At 38.0% G+C, this 20,184-nt stretch overlaps 1 protein-coding gene across 10 annotated transcripts in view; it reads left to right on the top strand.

Annotated features, from left to right (window-relative positions):
* Positions 1–354: 354 nt before the first annotated feature.
* LOC102697890 (voltage-dependent calcium channel subunit alpha-2/delta-1) overlaps positions 355–20,184 on the top strand; it is a 238,143-nt gene continuing 218,313 nt past the window's right edge. For 7 of the 10 annotated variants that reach the window (XM_069192581.1, XM_069192580.1, XM_015352221.2 and 4 more), the window contains exon 1: positions 355–789. In XM_069192581.1, coding sequence (XP_069048682.1) covers positions 698–789 — 92 coding nt within the window. In that variant the 5' untranslated portion in view covers positions 355–697. The remainder of the gene's footprint in view (positions 790–20,184) is intronic. The other 3 variants (XM_015352223.2, XM_015352222.2, XM_069192577.1) reach the window with 1 other exon arrangement.

Here is a 20,184-nt window from a genome sequence, read left to right as displayed (position 1 = left end):
ATATGAGCTAATTGTTTAAATGGCAACTCTTCAAAGAATAAAAACTGAAAACAGAACAGGTTTTTTAAGAGTCATTCAGAAGATCAGTTTTAAGAAACAAATACAGAATCAGCTTCCTTTCTCACCCTAACCTGTTGTCGTCCTTGTCTTATACTGCAGATATGTAATGTCTTGCTCCTTTAAGTTTGCCAATAGGTTTATATTAGGAGGCTTGGTTGTGTATCTGATCAAAGGCGGTGGTAAAGGAGATCAGCTGCTGAGTTGGTGAGTTCCTCTCTTCCTTGTATGGAAGGCAGTACATGATCATCATCAACAGAGGAGGGGGGTTGCGGAGGGGGGGGCGGAGGGGTTTACTGTGTGCAACTGATCTAGTGGGGTCTGACACTGGTCTCTCATTGCAGAGGAGGAGATAAAGACCGTTCTACCCCACTTGCAAAATACAATTTCACTGCATCTATTTAAGGAAAACAAACTAACACAGCTGAAACTGAAACGAGAGAGAGAGAGAAAACAGCCGCGATCTGTTAGAAAGTAGCGCTGATGGCGGCTGATCAGATTAGCTAGTGGAGTAACAGACTGTTATCTGGCTAAGTGTCACTACAAGCTGCTGTGGACTTACAGTGCGTTTCTCTCATTAATCACATTCTGGATCGGTGCATTTTTTCCCCCCTCGCGTGCTGGAAATTGCGTTTAAACGATGGATTCTTACAGGATATCCGTCCTTTTTTTGGTACTCTTCTCCCTGTTAAACAATCTTTCTTCAACGGAGCCGTTTCCTTCTCAGATATTGTAAGTAACAGGAGTTGGGGTCATTTCTAGCTAGGCTACATGAGGTTTTCAGCTGTTTGCCAAATGCTTGGCAGTCCCGTGCGCTGAAGCTGCCGTTTTTAAAAACAGCTGCCGTTTTTAAAATAAAATCAAACTTGTGACAAATTGACATCCTCCCATCTGTTTTGTACAACAATGATTTGACTTGTCTTTAGTGTTAATACAGTACTAGGAAACATGTAGCGGTCTAATCTGTAAACAGCGATTATGCATTACTCTTTCATTGTAGTTTTCTTTGCTCAAGGTAAGACGTTAAATTAGCAGTCAGACATATCCTATTTGAAACTGGGTTTAGGATTTAATTTGCCAGACAATGGGTAGGCGACAGTTACTGAAAATTTTTGCGTTGACGAAATACAGTACGGTGAGAGCTTCATCTGTGCAGGGCAGGGGGTGGCAACTTTCACTATGATATGCTTTGTTCATCATAGATACTCTTAAGACTTTATCCGCTGTACCGGTTCATTACGTATATTCAAATATACAGTAGCTTTCTTAAAAAAAAAGATTTAAAACTGTTGCTCAGCTCAGTTGTTACTGTACTAGCAGCGAAGGTGACCCTTTTTAGATTACGGCGATGTCTGTTGTATATAAGTACATTTAAGTACATTTTCCTCAATTCGGGTCATGCTCTTACGTTATTATCAATTTACTGTATACTGCATTTCATAAAACCACATGGCAACTAATTATCAGTGTTGAAAGCTAGTGGCCGTGTCGCTTGATAAAGCTTTTTTCATGTCAACTTGTTGCGAGCCGAAAGGTACTGTATCTGCTTATAAAAGTGCAATTCACAGCGATGGACAGTTTGTATGCAGCTCTGTAGAAATATACAGAATTACATTTTTCAGTTCATTCAATGTAGGTACCAAATCGTACACGTTATCTTGCACAGCTTGCATTGTTACTGTGATGAGCAAGATATTTGAACTGCAATCAACTATTGAAGTTACAAAATTCCTATTGAAATGAATGTTTTATAAAAGTATTAGTTGGGATATTAGGAAAGTATATGAAAAAGCCGAAATGACAGCGTCTGATCTTTAAACATGTAAAAACCACCCTATGAGACATAGTTTTTTAGAACTTGTTGAAAATCGGCAGTTCTAAATTAATAGTCTGCAAATTCGAAGAACTCTACAAAAGTATTTTCTGTTTGATATTTTTAATATATATTATTTTTTTTATATTACACACTTGTTTTATATGGCGGTAAGGGAGGTTCCTTGGGGATCAACAAAATAACATTCAATAAAAAATATTTTAACATTTAAAGTTAAACATTTTTTCCTTTTTTATAAATAAAATAAACCAATTGATTTGTTTACATGTATGTTTATTCCACATAGACTACTGAATGATTTATTTTAAACTCCAGTTTTTATTCAATACGTTACGAACATTCGTAGAATTACAGTTGTTTGAACTAGTGTTTCGGTGATGGCATTGATTTTTATTTTTTTTTGCACGCTCTTTTATAGCTTCAGTTTGAAAATGAACTGCAATTATGTGTATCAACACTCAATCGTGTTTAGAATATTTTGATTGGAGAGCTTAGGAAAATAAACCAGCAAAGTGCGAGGTGGTTACTGTTTTCCCAGAATACAAATTGCACGTGGTAATACTGTAGAACCCTTTTCTTAAAATAAACCATAGAGAGATTTCCTAACTTAAACTGAGTGCTTCATATTCATACTCAGAAAGGGAATATGTTGTAGACAGAATGTTTCATAATTAAACATTGTGCCCGTACTTATACATAGTGGTTAGGTCGATAATGAACTGAAAACTGAATATCAGGTTGCCATGTTGCTGTGTATTTTATATATATATACTGTATTTTTTCTTAAATTGTTTTCACAACGCGCATGAAAACAACGAAACCTTATATGGAGAAAGTCTCAAAGATATTTATATACTTGTTAGTTTTTTGTTGTTGTTGTTGTTGGGCAGGGCATTGTGACTGGCAGTAGGAGCAGACAGTGATTCATCACCTTGTGCCACCTAGCCTTTGCCATTAATACGGTCTACATTTATAACAAATGCATGAATCTGACATGGTGTATATGGAAGTCCGAATTAGAAGGCAGTGCTAATCCTTATGACTCTTGTTTTTGCCAGTGGTGCAGATGCATTTTTAGTTTCTTGTCAGCAGAGGAAAGGAGTGGGTATCACTTTTGTTATCTGTATTCTGGGTACCTTTGTTGAACTGTTTTTGACTGCACCACAACCATGAAAGTGTCAGAAAATGTGAACAAAAGTTCTTTTGGAGACAAGATAAAAAGACCCTGGGGCAAGTATGGATAGTGGATGATATAAAAGATGACAGGGTTCCTTTATACAGTATGTGTTAGGGCTCATTTAAATTGTACAAAAGCAACACAAGCTCTTTTCTCTACAAACAGGAGCATTAAAATGCTTTTCCTTATTATATTTGCGGCATGCTTTATACGGTACATATGCAAGTTGCTGTCTGGCTTGTTGCTTGTTCAACTGCACTTTCTTACTGTAATTTGCTGTGTGATCAACCTCTCATTTCACACACTGTAATGGGAACTGCCCTGATTACAGTATAAAAAATATATACATCTTGCATTTATATAGTTTTGGGGGGCTTAGGAATAACATCATTTTAAACAAAGCTGATGCGCTTGCAGCCAGAGGTGCCCTTAAAGATTTTAAAGATAAAAAGAAATTAACGTATGCATTGCCGGACAGTTAAATTTCTTTTGTTCTTTGCACTTTAGTTGTCATATTTTAAGCTGTTGAAGGTGTGGATCTTATTGTTAATAAAGTGTGAGTTATGCTGTGCCAGTGATAGTGTAAGTGAAGGAAGGATTTTTTTTTCACCACAGGGCTACACCCTACATCAGGGTATCTTTTTTGTTGTTCAATTGATTTCTTTAAAACATGATACATTTTCACTTAAAATTGGAAAGCTACTCCTGAATCAAAGTGCAAACATTACAGTAAACAAGAAAGCAATTTTTATATCGTAATTTGGAGAAATATGTACAGTGTACTGTGAGATGCGTCTGCATCTAGGGAACGCAGACAGCTTTGTCATCCTCAAAGTCTTAATTTCATCTGAGAGCTGGCAAGAGACCTTCAGCTTTTTGTCTGATTCCAGCTGAAACCACTACATTTCTTATTAAGTCTGAAATCAGAACATATGGAACCAGTCAAGGAGCCCGATATGAAAGAGTCTTAGAGGGCGCTTGAATCACAAAAAAGATGAAAATAAATGGAAATTGAGAAAGTAGATTATGATATGCTGTATGTAAATATTTAGCCTAAACAGTTTATACTCATAGTTATACTCCATAAACTCCACGGGGCTCCTAAAATGATATATTTCAATTAATTTGACAATACAGTCTAAGATGAATTAACATAAAACTGAATGATCAGTACAAATAATACATACTGTAATACAAGTGTGCATGTACCCGCAAGAGAAAAATATGTTTGAATACAGTATTCGTGGTTAAGGTTTATTTTTGTGCTGTTTTAAAGTCCTCATCTCTTTCAATTTGCTGTTTTTTTCTTTATCGTTCTACAAAATTGGAGGCCACATGTGTGACCATCTCAAAAACAGAAGTGGTCCATCTTTTCAAGAAGTGGTTTCTGTACTGGATGAAATACAAAGCCACACGGGCTGTTCTCTATCATCGCAAAGCTCATATATTTTTCTGCCAGTAGGCTATTGAACACTGATTTTAACAAGGGCAGATTTCCCAACGTTTATCTAAGTTGCTAAAATGGTAAAAAAGCATGCCTGTTCTTAATATTATTACTACTACTATTACACATATAAAACTTACTCTGAGTGTTATTTACCCTTTATTTGTTGAACAAGTAACAATCAGAGAAAATATAAATCTGTTGTATGAAAGTAAATTTTAAACTGTGGTGATGGGGTAAAAATTCCACTCTAGGCTTGTATGATATGGCCTTCCTAAGGTTTGGCTAAATGCATTTGTTGATGCACTTTTGAGCTTTTCCACCTCTTCTACTGTGCAGAACGACCGCTGTGTGCTGCCCAGGTGGGGCTGCTGGTGCTGAATGACCGCTGTGTGGCACACAGATGGGGCAGCTGGTGCAGAATGACCGCTGTGTGGCATACAGATGGGGCTGCTGGTGCCTAATGGCCGCTGTGTGGCACACAGATGGGGCTGCTGGTGCTGAATGACCGCTGTGTGGCACACAGATGGGGCTGCTGGTGCTGAATGGCCGCTGTGTGGCACACAGATGGGGCAGCTGGAGCAGAATGACCGCTGTGTGTCGCCCAGGTGTGGCAGCTGGTGCAGAATGACTGCTGTGTATCACTCAGGTGGGGCTGCATGTCAATGCATGTCAATGCCTTATGCAAAACATTTTGAACTGAAAACCCAATTAAGTGCAAGGAATTATTATTATTAAATTTGAATCTATCTATCCATTGGTACAGTATGTAGCATATTGCATACTGTAAACAAATCATCCATTAAACATTGTGGACATTAAGCATTTAAAATAATGCATTTGTTATGGAGTGCATCAATATTATTGATTGCACAGCTGTGCTGCACTAACAATGCAGACAGAACCACCACCCTGACAACTTGGCACAGAATATGTTGCACAAAATGGTGTATAAAGTGCTACATTGCAGGGCTTATGACGATGGTTAATTCAGAAGCTCGCTGCATCTAATTTTTTTGGTGAGCCTTTGATGACATGCACTTTTAATTATAAGTCTTGCAAGTTACAAATAATTATAATAAATAATTAAAAAACATTTAGAGACAATATTGTGGTAAGGTGTTAACAAATGCTCAGCAAGTAAAAAACAACATCGGTTAATATTTTTTCTAAATCTCCCTCAATAGCAAGATAAACAAAAAGGTTAACAAGCAAATCTTGTGCTACTGTACTGTATGTCTCCTCATCTCAATTTATCAATTTTTATTATTTAAAGTAATTTAAATATGTTTTTTTTATAATCATTCTGTATTTGTATGGCAGGAAGTGGCAAGACAATGAAATAGATTATTTAATTCTTCAGCGGTTGTTCTTAACATGACCGGCATTCTGAGACATCATCGATATCATAGGTTAATCTGAACAGTTGTACAGTCTCGATTTTATATACAATGTGAAACAGAGAACAGTGTACCATAGATATTTTGATCTGGAGTACGTCTGTTTGCTTGAGGGATTATGACTGCGCAGAGGGCTTCTTCGCAAAGGTGGTGTGTGCACCAATATTGGGCTGCAAGTCAGTGGCAAAAAGGTCAGGATAAAAAATATTTTTGCCATTATATCATTGGGTTTACATTTGGCACGATCATGCTGTTGGCACTGGCACAATGATTATGCATCCCAGAATCACCCATTTATAATTAAAAAACAGAAAAAAATGCTGCAAAATTCAACAGCCTTATGTTAATATTAGTAAAAGATAAAGTTTATTTGTAAGTAGTACAGAATTATGAAAGATGTTTCCTAGATATTACAGCTGCTCACAGTTATTTCATACATTTCCCCAGGGAGGCTTGTGATGACTTCTGTTTTTCTCTCATGGTGCAAATATGGTACCATGCAGCATGCACAGTAAATAACCATAGTTGGGTGAATTGCTGCTACCTCTCTTTAAAACCTTAATTTTTGTTTTAATTTGCTTGTAAAGCTACAAATGTGTTTTGACAGATATAAATGTGTTTTGACAGACAGATATGCAGAGCACATACAGTAGGGGGTTCTGATATGATATCTGCATTGTTAAAATTGTTATTCACATAACCTAATATATACAATGTAAATCATAATATAATTGTATTGTTGATTGCTATTTATCCGGCCATCCCTTTTCATAAAGTTGCTTATTCTGGGTGAAGGTTGCGTCCATCACAAGACAAACACTCACACAAGCACACATGCAAAATTTAGATACAATTGCAAGTCAGATGGGTGAATTTCTATCCACTGTATATTGCCATATATGCATTATTTGTTATAGTATTAATAATTCCAGAGTAATAAGTATTTTTTACCATGTCAAAGTCTGGGAAAATCCCACCGATAGGACAGGCACTCATGCACTGGATATTTAAATGGAGAATCAAAACAAAGATAGAAGTGGGGTATGTAATACAGACCATACCTCTGATGAAGCAAATGTAATGTAGTAATCGATCACAAAAAGGGCATTTGCTTCTTTGGTCAGGATAATTTCAAGAAGCTGTGGTTTCTATTTTACTGTACAAACCTCAATGAGGAGACACAAAAAGAAACCAAACACAGTAGCTATGCAAATATACAGGGGTTAAGGAACAAAGAGAAAGCAAATCACATGAAAACATGGAAACATTTTTTTTTTTAATTGACATTTTTAGGTGCGTAAAGTTTCAGAATTTCTAAGATGGCAAATACATTCTCTGGACACATTTAAAAAAAATTCATGTAGTTTTTTTTGGTTGTCATTATTATTTTATTATTCTACTTCTGTAATGCTAAAACATAGACCTTTGCAGTAGTGAAATAATAAATGTACTGTACATTGAAGTACTTGAAATAACAGAATTAGATGAAAATTAAATTGGTCTTTTAGTTACTGTGAATAAATAACCTGACACTGAAAAAAACATTTTTTTTTATTATGTAGCACTTTATTTTTACGACTTAAACTCATCTCATCCACACGAACAATTTAAGGAAACAAGCTGCGTTACAGCACATGTTGTGTTACAGGAACCTATAACACAACTGTCAGCAGAATTTAAAATGGTTGCCACCATAAATGGCAACATAAACAAATGTCTTCCTGCAATGTTTACATTTTGATACCAGCCCGTGCTGCTTCTCATGGTGACACTCGTGGCTTTTGGGCGAAAAATACTACTTTAAGGTATTGTAATAGAAAATAGTGAAACAAATGATATTACCAGCACTGATTTAATAGTAACAAAACTTGGATATTTTGCTGAACATTTTTATCACCTTTCTTACAGTAAGTGTTAGCCAGCATTTTCACTAAGAGGTTCCAGATGTAGTAACATGTGGTAAACAGCTGTGCAAAACCATTTCAGTAGATGGCCAAATCTGGTGGTGAATACAAAATACTGATCAATAGTCAACTATTGTATATGCTGTCATAGTGGACTAAGTTTCTTAGACCAATTACCAAGAATCTGCAGATGATCATGGCAATGAAATTCTCTTCACAGACAGAATCATGTAGCTTGTTCTTCATGGCTCCATTGTGCATGAGCAATAACTTGTAAGATGTTGATATTGCGCAGTGCGGATAACACAGTGTTGGCTTACCTGTGCGTCTGTGCTCATACCTTTTGTAAACTATGACTGTGGACTCTAAGCGAAAATGTGTCTGATGGTGACACTTCTGCTAAACCCTGCCCACAGATTCACTATTAGATGTTGAAGGGTCTATTCAATAAATGCACATTGATTAGTCTCACTCTAGATAATGCAATTGCTGGTGTTCAATGAGCAGGGGAGATGGAAGTCAGCTTCATCAATCCACAACACTGTCATCCACTTGAACACATGCAATTAAATCCAAGGCAGAGTTCAACTGTTCCCGTGGATCTACAGAAACAATTCTGTAAGCTTGCATATGGAGAAAAACTGCTCTGGGCACAGTTTAGTTCAATGCATGGAGATCTCTTTGCTGATAACCTTTTGATTGCTTATAAAAGTGTGAAAACTTTGCAAACTCTATAAACCTAATTTACCCACCTTAGGGAAGTTAAAAAATAAGAATTCTAAGAAAGACTGATAGAGGGCTTGTTTAAATTATGGTAATATTTTTATCTACCAAAAATATTTTGCGTCTGTATATATAGAGAGCCTCTTGACTTTCATATAAGGCCCGAGCCAAGTCAAAACTTTGATCAACCTCCTTTGGTGTCTTTTTTTCGTGAAGCCTCTTACTTCCGCCTTCTGTTTGAAGAGTAAGATGTTATCCCAGCCTTCTGGCTATATTCCACTTTGCAAGTGACTAGAGTGGAGCTCCTGGCACATAATGTCTGCCATGTGCCCAGGTAGGAGCTGCACTTCAGTGGTGGGACATTGTGGGCCTACTCTTGTATGTGAAGTGCTTTATAAAAAGACCTATATAAATGCAATTAATTATCATAAGGACCCAAGGGAAATCTGCTATTAAGCAAAGAACTTATAACATGCACCTGGTGGCTGAGTTTATGAGTTTATTTGGACCTAAACTGGGTTCAGCATAATGCATAACTCTGCTGCTCAAAAGCTTGTATTGTATTGTATACAATTCTAAATGCATGAAAGCAAAAATGAACACTAGTTGTAAAACATCGCACCTAACACCTCAAATGATTGCAAGATGTTCTAACCACTGTACAATACATGAAAGTGTACACATCAATGTTAACCTGTCAAATAATTACAATGTTTCCAGGGATACCAGTCACCTATGATGTTAAATATAGCTGCTTATTTAGCATACACTGACCAGAGGAGGTGTTCATGGTCATTATTATCTGCTCTCTTCAGAGCATGTTTTTCTTTCTTCCACATCCAATAGTATCTTGGAAACAGTATGAGCAAACTGTTTCACTGTACTTGCACCAGTAGACCTACAGTATGTTAAATGACATATATTTGTATGACTCAATTGCTCATTTTAATCTACCAAATTACTGTATATACATATACACAGTAATCTGTATATATAGTGCATATAGTGTTTATGCACTATATATATGCAGTCTATATATGTGCATATATAATGCTTCTATACAGTATATACAGTACACTTAATATATGTACGTCATGTCTTTATTCAGTGCAGTTTCACAACTAGATATTAAGTGAATTCAGGCAGCGCACTGTGAAGCATATTACATTGCCCTTAAAACTACAGCCCATTTCCTTAAAAACTATACAACAAAATGGGTGTTTTAAAGGCAAATGTAGCTCTGTCAGTCACCCTGAGGAGAAGATGAGATTTTCCAGAGATAAAAAAAAATGTTTGTGACCCAAAAAGATTCTATGCCAAAGAAACCCTGTAAACATGCCCCCAGCTTGTCTGTGTTACCAACAGCATAAGCAAAGAGTCAGGAGCCTTTCCCATTCACTAAGACTGATCCAGTTAGTCATGCCCTGCTACACGGTTATAAGTGTTGGCAAAACTGAAAAAGCAGAACAAGGATTTTGGAGAAGACATTTGAACTAAAGGAAAAGCTCGCCCTCAGACAGGAACTCCCTGCTGTGGGCAGGGGTTGCAGTTAATTTCTAGCCAAACCTTCTATCTTGTGTACACACGGCCACAGTGGATCTCACTTGTGTTTAATCTAAAGCAAATCCTTGTCAGGTCATCTTAAATAGGAAATTAGCTAACTACCTTAGCTGTGAAATGTCAGAAACATTTTGCTGAAGCCCTTTTTTACATTTCATTGTTCCACTGTGTTACGCTGTATGCATTCACGTAACAATCATACAGTGTCAAATTATTTATAACCTCTTATTCATATACTGTACAAATATAAACAGCAGTTTTTTACACCACCAGCAGCAGCAACAGCAGCAATAATAATCCTCCTCCTCATCATCATGATCTGTTTTTAATCAAAGTAACTAGTAATATCTACAGGCACATAATTCTGCTTTGCACCTTTGTATGCAGCATTTGTTTACTTGTGAATCTGTATGTTATTCATAGAGAAGAAGAATGTTCCCCTCAAAAAATTATTGTAATGAATTTTGGAACTTATTAAGGTTATTATACTATACCTAAATGCAATGTTGAAAATTACAATTTGTAAAGCTTTTGAAATAAATCTGGCAGTAATGTTTTCGATATTAGAGTGACACGTATTCAAGTAAAATGTGGACAACAGGGAGATAAAACATTTCGATATTGGGCATTACCATTGGCTGCTGTGTTTGGTTGAGAGCCTTAGAGGAATACTTCTAAAAATACTGGAAATATGGTCTCATTCGCCTACTTTAGTGGCTCAGGTTTATTTTTATATCTCTGGCACAAGTGTTCCGAGCTGTATATTAGGACATGTGGTGATTTTCGGTCGTGCATCCTCCCATGACAGGTGTGAGGAAGGAGCTAAATATAGCAGGGATGTGCTTGCTACAGCAGGAAATATCGGGACTAAAGCCTCCTAACTAAATGTGAAGAGGATTCTGAGACATACTTTCACAAACAGTGCAAACAAAATGTATCGTGTCTTTTCCAGGCGTTTTAAATAAAAGCATCCCCACTTAGAGTGTATATATATACACACAATACATTCAAATTACAGAAGTATTTGAAGTTCTAAATGGTGAGCCGTGCTTGGTAAATGTTTTACACTTGTGTTTCTAGAGTTTTGAGTTAAACAGTGGCAAGAAGAGGTTTTATGCCATTTAACAAGCACAATGTACTTCGAAATAGCAATCATGGAGCTCATTTAATGGTACAGAAAGTTGTCAGATATACTGTACCAGTGTTGATGTCTGATATCATTATGCTCCTAAAACTAATTTTAGGGTTATACATGTTTGTAAGTGTATCAGAACATGTTGATGAATAGAACTTCATTCAAACTGATGATGTTTTTCATAAGATAAGTCTCATAAGATAGTCAGAGTGACACCTAATGTCCTTGAGAATCACATGAAGGCAGGACCTTAAGTTAATGATGTACTGCAGACCCATGTTTTCCACAGTGGCAAACTGCCCATTCCAGGGAGACAGAGAGCAGTTTGCTCACGGGTTTAAACTGCTCCCTTAATCTTGTCCTTAATCCTTGCATAAATCCATGTGTGCATTCTGTTACGTCGGGGTCATTTATTAATAAATGTAATCGTTAGCGTAATTGTGGGATAGAATTAATCATGCAATGTTGTAGCACTTCAGTGGGCTTTGACCAATTAAACAAACCCACATATTGCAATTGTTTGAGAAAGTACTGTATGTAATATGTGCATTGTCTTAAGTAGGATGTTAAGGGTTCCATACAGTATATAAACTTTCGTTTCAACTGCACACAACATGTTTCTGTTACTTTTTTCTCAATAAATTCTCGGATTATTGCCTACCCTGATCATGGGTTCCAGTGCAAAGGGCCATCAAAGATTATTCCAGGAGAATATTATATTGTGATGAACTTGTAAATTGAATGATTATTAAGTGTTGATTGTAGGGAATGTCCTTGGAATGGAATTTGTACATGAGTGTTAACTGACCTTGAAGAGCAATCAGTTGGGTTAAAGTATTGGACCCATGTAAAAGAGAAAAGATTATGTCTCACTAGGGGGTCCTGGACTGTGGTAAGTGGCCTCTTGTTGGTAGTCATTGTTGGTTGGACTGGACGACTTTGCAAGCTTTTTCTTGTATGTGTGTGTTTTTTTGTGGGAAAGCCGAGTAGCTGTCCTGATTTCTAGGCAGGTCACAGATGTGTTAGAGCTACAAGTAAACAGAGCTTCATTTTTCTGTGAAGTGTTTTGTTTGATTTGTGCAATGATCTATTCATAAACCTCTGTGTTTGCATGTTAGCCAGGTGGCATACAGTAAATATCCGAGAATATTCAATGAGACATAAATAGAATTGTAGTGCAGGAGTATCACATTATAAGACACTTTGAGTAGAAATGGATGTAACGCAACACACTTTTTAAAATCATAATACTAATGATTTAAAGCATCAGGGTTTTCTCTTACTTCAGGTATGTTATTCTTTAGAGATTTTAGATACAGTAGATCTATCAAAGAGATAGTTAACATAATTTAAAATCTCGATTAATTAATTAACATCAGTTAAGATCTTCCAGCCACCAATCATTCTTCATCCTTTCTCCTCAGCTGTGGAATGATCTACTGTACCTATGATAGTCGGAGCTGCTCAATCACTGACCATCTTTCAGAGCCCAGTCAAGACTCATCAGTTTACACACCTGTGGTCTCTTGGCTCAGTCGCAGTCTTCGGTGTGCCCTTGACTCTCAGGCTGGCAGTGTGACTTGCTTGTTGCTCCTGTTCATTGTAGGGAAGGCAGTGCATGCCTTCAGGCTGCCTTCAATGCTGGTTGGTGCTCACACTGTCTGTATACTGTTTTGGATCTTACCGTATTATATTTTCTGTCCAGAGCTACGTTGCTCTTCCAGCTTTTGTCAGCTTTAATTTGAATTCTGCGCTAGTGTATTTTACAGAAGTTATAGTTAGATATATGAAATTTTGTGATATTGTGCAAGGACACAGGGATTTCATGTAATGTATTTATTGTGGGCTCTAATTTAGGTCGTCTGCTAAACAAACAAATAATAATAATTTAACAAAGTGTTGAGAAGTTGCCGTTCTAGCTACTTTAAAAGGGCTTCCAACTTGGAAATGTGTTTATTGATCTTACCTTTGGAATAAGTTATGGCATTATGGGGACATGTAACGGACAGTTCTTTCCGGACCCTTTGCGGATGACACAATCCGAAGAAGTGGGGAAACACTAGGAAAACGTCATGAAGGAATACGGGGCTAAAAACAGGGGGGCGTGTCCAAAGTGCGCTGGTGCACGGGGGAGGTGTGGCCGAGGCGAACAATCCAAAAGAGTAGTCCTTAGAGGGAATCCAAAAACACAAGAGTAAGTCCATAGCCAGGAGATCCATCCAAACAAGAAATTAAAAACCATGAACCAGGTCGGAACCGGCGGACAGGGAACGGGACCAGGCGCTTCCAGGTCCCGGACTCACATGGTGCGGAAACCAAATGCAGAGCCAGGATGAGCGTCAGCGCCTGGCTTTTAAGGTGGGCTGGGAAAAGTGATCAGGTGCACAGAATTAAGTCTAAAGTGAAGGGCTGGAGCACCCTTAAGGAGGGGGGACTATAATCGTGACAGGACATCTCTGCTTGTATTAAGAGACCTTAATTTTTATCTGCATTATCTGTGTTCAGAACATCCAGGAATAGATACTTCTGGAAAACAAAGAATAAAGTCAGACAACAGAACACTGAAGTCTTTGTCGCAGGAGGATGCTTTTAAAAATCCCCTTTACGTGGATCACGGCTTTACGCGTCATAGTTTGCATGAAGAGAACCCCTGTAATATCGACAAACTGAGTAAAGGTTAATTTAAAAAAAAACTGTAGGACAATCTAGTGATCCATCACTGTGTGACATGCTTTTCATCAGTCTGTAATATTGGAGGGGTAGATACTGTAGTCCATGCTGGGCAGTCAGACTCTGCGGCTCTGTAGTTCAGCACATTACCAGGTCAACAAAAGGCCATGTGATAAGCGTCCAATTTGTTAACTTGGTGATCATGGTTTATTTAAAAAAAGAATATAAATACATTAGAAAAGTTGCAGACTAGAGGAGGCTACAGTATTTAGCCCATCTAGGCCTTTGACTGGTTAATAGTTAATTGAGCAAATTACCTCATCCAGCTCTTTCTTGAGAGATGCCAAACTGCTTGAACAGCTTACCTGGGGTGCTTGTTCCATGCTCCCGCAAACCTTTGCACAAAGAAATGTCCCCTGTTCTGGGTTTTAAATGCCTTTCCACATAGTTTCCACTTGTCTGCTCTGCTTCGTGCTTCACTGTTCGTTCATTTGCTGACATAACTCAGACCAAGTTGCCTGACAGCACAGCTACAAGCTACTGTAAGGCATTAGTTGTTTTGTGTTTTGTTTTTTTTCCATTTTATTCCTAAAGGTCGACATCTCCTACAGGCTCTGTGGAAATTGGTAAATTCTAAACAGACTTGAAATTGTTTTAGTTTGCAGTGCCATCCAGCAGATCAGTGCTGTATAGAAGCCTCTCAGAGACTCAGAATCATAACATTCTAATAATTGCTAGACATACTGTACAGTATACGTTTTTTTAAAACATGCATTCCTGGAATTTAATAAAGTAAGGTGAATGTTCACGAAAAACAGGCAATGTTAAAAAAAACTAAGGAATGACATATACTATAACTACTTTTATTTGTTTCAGTCCTAGTTTAAACAGGAATGAAATATAAAATGTGCAAATTAAATTGGTTTTAAACAGGGGTTAAAAGCTCAGTCTTTGCTTTCCAACTATAGTGTAGAAAAGTGTGGAACATCCAATTTGTTCTATTTTCCTCTTTGTTTCACCTTTATTTTTTATTTATTTTTCTCTTTCTTGGCCATTGAAAACCACTTTGCAAGGGTTGAGGAGGAGCTGATAACAGTAGAACCAACAGTTATAATACAGTGTCTTTTTAAAGTTATAATTAATGTCTTTGTATCAGAGCATACATGCAAATAAGCATTTCATTGCACTTGTGTACATGACAAAGAAACTGAACAGAACATTATACCACATACCACAGTTTATTAATCACTACGTTTCCTCTGAAGAAATGTGGTACCTTCCACATTTAAAGAAAATACAGGCCACAGTTATGCTCTCACGGATTGATTTTCTTGAGAAAGAGGAATTACTGGGCTACTGTACCAGCAATCTATACTGTGTGATTAATAAGACATGGCAGTAAATTTAGAATCAATGACATTGATGACTTTTGTGGGTTAATTGGATGTGATACCGTGATGGAATGATAGTCTGGGAGATCTTAAGTTTGTCAGCATACATAAATACCACCTTTCAAGTGATTACGCTGTAACCTCTGCTGAGAGCACAGATCTCACTTAGCAGGGAAAGAATAGAGCCGTGGTTATACTGCAGTGGCTGGGAATTAGTATGACCAGAGGGCAATAGATTGAATGCTTACTTTCATTTCACCCCTAGGTACAGTGATCCATCATGACTCCTTAAGGGAAAGAAACCGCAAGCTTGCCACTCTATTATTAGTTGTCAAATTTAGGAAGGAAAAAATTATAGTCAAACAGTTCCTTTGTAATCTTTCTTATGTTCTTATATAGGTAGCTTTGATTTAGCTTTGTGTCCTAACATATTTTATGCTCTGTTTATGGAGGGTGTGTTCATTAAGTTTCACCTTGTGTACCCTGTTTTTAGAGATAAGTGACATCACAGATTTCTATGTCAACCCTGAGTTAAATTGTAGCATGATTATGCACGTCTCTTTTCGAAGACTGATGAAATTAGTTTCAAAGAACCACAAGCATCGACTTTTTAATATATTTGGGATAGATAGATAATACTTTATTAATCCCGTAGGGAAATTGGATGGGGGGTTGTCTTAAAATGTGTTAACACCATTAATAAGATTCTGTCTCCCCATTACTTCATTAATTGTAAGAAATGGTAACAGACTTCATACTGTTGTTGTGAAAGGAGAATGTGTTCCTTTGCTGCACTGCTGCTAATTAAGTTATTTATGGCATCTTCAAGATCCAGTGAAACAATCTCTGGGCATATGGTGCACCATTTCATTTTTCTTGGCAGAATGTATCATTACACACACATTTTGCATGTTCATTATTTTGCTAGAAGTTTTGCAGTGACAAGCAGTTTGTTCCTGCTTTTGGAACCTTTCTATCACATGGTGCCATCTGTCAAATCCATAATTGATAAATGCAGATTCTGCCTTTGTAGAAAACTTCATTAAGCTCCTACCTTTTGAATCTTAATTTTTGCAAAAATCTTCTCATAAAACATGAGCTACCCGAATGTTGATGTCCCGTCTGAAGTCAATCTAATTGCAGATATTGGGGTTTGTGGATTTTGTTCGTAGGGATGGTTTTCTAAATGACAAATTTCTCGGTTTTATCTCCTTAAATTTGCTCATAGGCTGTGGCTCATACTTTTTCAGTTCCAACTGTCAGTGACATGATTAGGATATCATTATGACAGGTCATTAAATGACAAAAAATGGAGCAATGCTTTTTTTAACACTGCATGTGGAACTGCCTGGTTAACTACCAGACACATTCAGGCCTCTGCTTTAACAGTAACGTGAGCAAAGATAGTTAGGGGGTTGGTGCCAACATGGAGAACAAAATCTAAGCTTTGCTTTTATAGAGTTAATTATTTTTCTACAGATGCTATCTGATAAGTGTTACTAACTTCTAGCTATTCCAATCTACTTTACTCACATTTCAAAAAATAAGTAAGGCAGGGCCAGGTTAGTAATGGCATAAGAGACCTCCACAGAAAACCTGGTCAATGCTGTAAGCAGTGTTGGTGGAAGAGTAGGTGGCACTATAGGAGGTGTTGTCCTTTTAATGAGACATTAAACCAAGGTTTTGAGTATAAAGATCCCACACGTGTAAGAGTATGTGGTATAATCCTGGTGACTGACTAACTTCCACTCTGGGATTGCTCAGTCTCCCCTGAATAAGGTTTCCTGTTAAACGGCTGGAAAAAAAATGGTCACTGTTTTAATTTGTAATGGAGCTGTCGAAGCAAGCAAAATGGCTGCTGCGCATTACCCAGCTGCACTTTAGTGAGTCTCTTCCTATATATCATTTATTATTATTCTTTGAGCTCAGACCTTCCATCCTGTGTACAGAAGACTAGCAGCACATAATAAATGGAGTGGTTTTCCCCCAGAACGTGTTAAGCAGTGCTTGTTAAAAACTGAGATGGCAGCTGTAGTTTACAGATCCTTACGATAAGCATGAAATTAAACATTCAGATGGCAAGTAATTAACAAATGTTCTTAAAAGTGGTCCTGCACTTGAGTAATAAAAGTGAATGGAAAAGGTGATAAACACTCATGTTGCAAAGCTGGAGATTCTAGAACGTAAGGTTGCCGAGATGCAGGGATGGACTTTTGCAAGAGTAAGGAAATCAGTAAGAGACATGGGAATCTGGTCTTTCCAGTTGTACACTAGATACAGTAGGTCATAGACCTCTATGCAGGTGCATCTGTTTACCATTATACAGGAAACAGATTAATGAGATCCAAAATGCCTGCATCATCATGGCTGATGCAATGACTTGAAATTATTATGGCAAGAGCAATACTATTACCTTTTATTCTGATCTTGTCAGATCTTAGCTATGCTAAGGGTGATTGGGCCTTGTCAGTGATGGGAGAGGATGGAAAACCTTTTGTGGCTGCTGCAGGTGACACTCTGCCCCCTGGACCAGAAGCACTATGACATTTCAAGAAATTATTATTAATATTCTTTCTGGCATTGCTTCACTATAGCTCTGCAGGTGTAGTAGTTGTGATCATATCTCGGTGTGTTTCCTTTTTTTGTTTGCCAAAGTGATTGATGAAGACTTTTATTTGCATAGCGTATTTTCAATACAGTTTGCATGGTTGCAGTGGTTCTTATTGGGAACTGAGATCTCAGTAACTTTGATATTCTTTCCATGTTTATTTTTGATCAATAGTGACACCTGGTCCCCCTGCAGTTGCGTACAGTAGATACTATTTAACTATGTCCTTTTTTAAGCATGTTCCTAAATTCAGGGGTGACATGGTGGACTGTGGTTAGCATTGCTGCTTCACAGCGCTGGGTGCCTGGGTTCAGTTTCTATAAGGAGTTTCCATGTTTCTCCGTACCCTCTGGGTGCTCCGGTCATACAGTACAATGACATGTTGGCAGGTTAATTGACTTCTAGGAAAATTGACCCTGGTGTGAGTTTGTGTGTTTGTGTCTGTCTGTGCCCTGTGATGGACTGGCATCCTGTCCAGGGCGTATCCTGCTTTGCAGCAGCCATATCACCCTGTATCTCACAACTGGCAGCCCACTGAAGCTCAGCAGGTGTGAGCCTGTTCAGTACCTGGATGGGAGACCTCCTGGGAAAAACTAAGATTGCTGCTGGAAGTGGTGTTAGTGGGGCCTGTAGGGGGCGCTCACCCTGCAGTCTGTGCAGCTCCTAATGCCCCAGTATAGTGATGGGGACACTGTACTGTAAAATAGTTGCCATCCTTTGGATGAGATGTAAAACCAAGGTCCTAACTCTCTGTGGTCCTTAAAAACCCCAGGACTATACTCCAAAAGAGTAGGGGTGTTGTCCTGGCATCCTGGCCAAATTTCCCCCTGGCCTTTACCAATCATGGCCTCCTAATAATCCCCGTCTGTGAACTGGCTTCATCACTCTGTTCTCCTCCCCACTGAGAGCTGGTGTGTGAGGAGTGTACTGGTGCACTCTGGCTGGCGTCACATCATGCAGGTGGGGTTGCACACTGGGGGTGGAAGGGACTCCCCATTAAATGTAAAGCACTTTGAATGGGGTGTCCAAAAAAAAGTGCTACAGTATTTAAGTGTAAGCAATTATTAGTTATTATTGCTCCTATTGCTTCCCGGGATAGGCTCAGGGTCACAGTAACCCTGGATTGGATAAGTTTAATGAAAGTGATGTGTTGCATGTTCCTTACGTTGTTCTTTGCTTTTTTGACGACATAATTTTGGCTCTTGAAAGAGTATCAGTGCTTTTGACTTTTTTGTCATGGTGGTATAGGAGCCTTTGTTGTTTTTGTTGTGGTCCACTGCACAGGACTGAGGTTATCATTTCTATCACTGTTAATTTGTCTTTCCTTTGTCACTTAGCTGCTTCTGCACATGCGTTATTCATTAAGTTAGCTCTTTAACACTGCTTTTGGTTTTTGATAGCCAACACTTGTTTCTGTTTGATTCTGGAATGTATGAAGACGATGTTCTCCTATCAGACTTGCTAGGAATACATGCAGTATAAAACATGTTAGTTTAGTTTTGTTATGAAGGAAAAAAAAGCAGATGTTGCTGTGATACTTGAGTCTCATTTTAAAGGATGGTTTCAATTTTCTAAGAACAGTTTTACTTCTTGTATCAGTTATTCGCTATGTACAGTATTACTTGTTGGCACCATCATAATGTCTGCACATCTGCACATATTGATAAACTGCCACATGTCCTCTAATGGTATTTTAATACAATGCTATTACAAATTGAGATGCCAACTGGAAGAGATTCTTGACTGTAACGGATGTTCAGTTCACTATGGTTGTTTTTCTGAGTTCTATGAGATGTACAGTAGATACGGCATAGGCATTTTTAAAGTTCTAATGCATTGATTTCCACCTACATAGATCTTGACACCAAGCTGGAATGGGTTGGACATGCTCAGCAAGTCAATTGTCTTGATGATACTGGAATTATTTTTCAGTAGTTCAGTAATGATGAAGAGCTGACCAATATGAAGAAATAGTATCTTAAAAACTTCAGCTTTAACGCGCCTGGCTGAGGGAATGACAGTGGTGTCACATCCACCCCCACTTACAAAGGATGAGTGTCACCAGCCAAGTGACCAGGCTTAGCTCAAAAGAAAAGAAACTCCCACAAGCAGTCTTCAAATGCAAACAAAACTGGAGTTTTTGCCCCCCCAAAAAATAGGGATAACAAAAAAAACCCCTCACAGGAGTACTCTCTGCACCTTTCCTCCAAGGCACCCTCCTCCATACTGAGCTCTCCAGGTCCCTTTTATAGCCCCTCCTATCCCAGGGCCCTTCTCTCTT

The sequence above is a fragment of the Lepisosteus oculatus genome, chromosome 7 (genome assembly GCF_040954835.1).
Source record: "Lepisosteus oculatus isolate fLepOcu1 chromosome 7, fLepOcu1.hap2, whole genome shotgun sequence".
Taxonomy (NCBI): Eukaryota; Metazoa; Chordata; class Actinopteri; order Semionotiformes; family Lepisosteidae; genus Lepisosteus; species Lepisosteus oculatus.
Note: the sequence above shows the minus strand (reverse complement) of the source record. Positions and strands in the feature narration are given on the sequence as shown.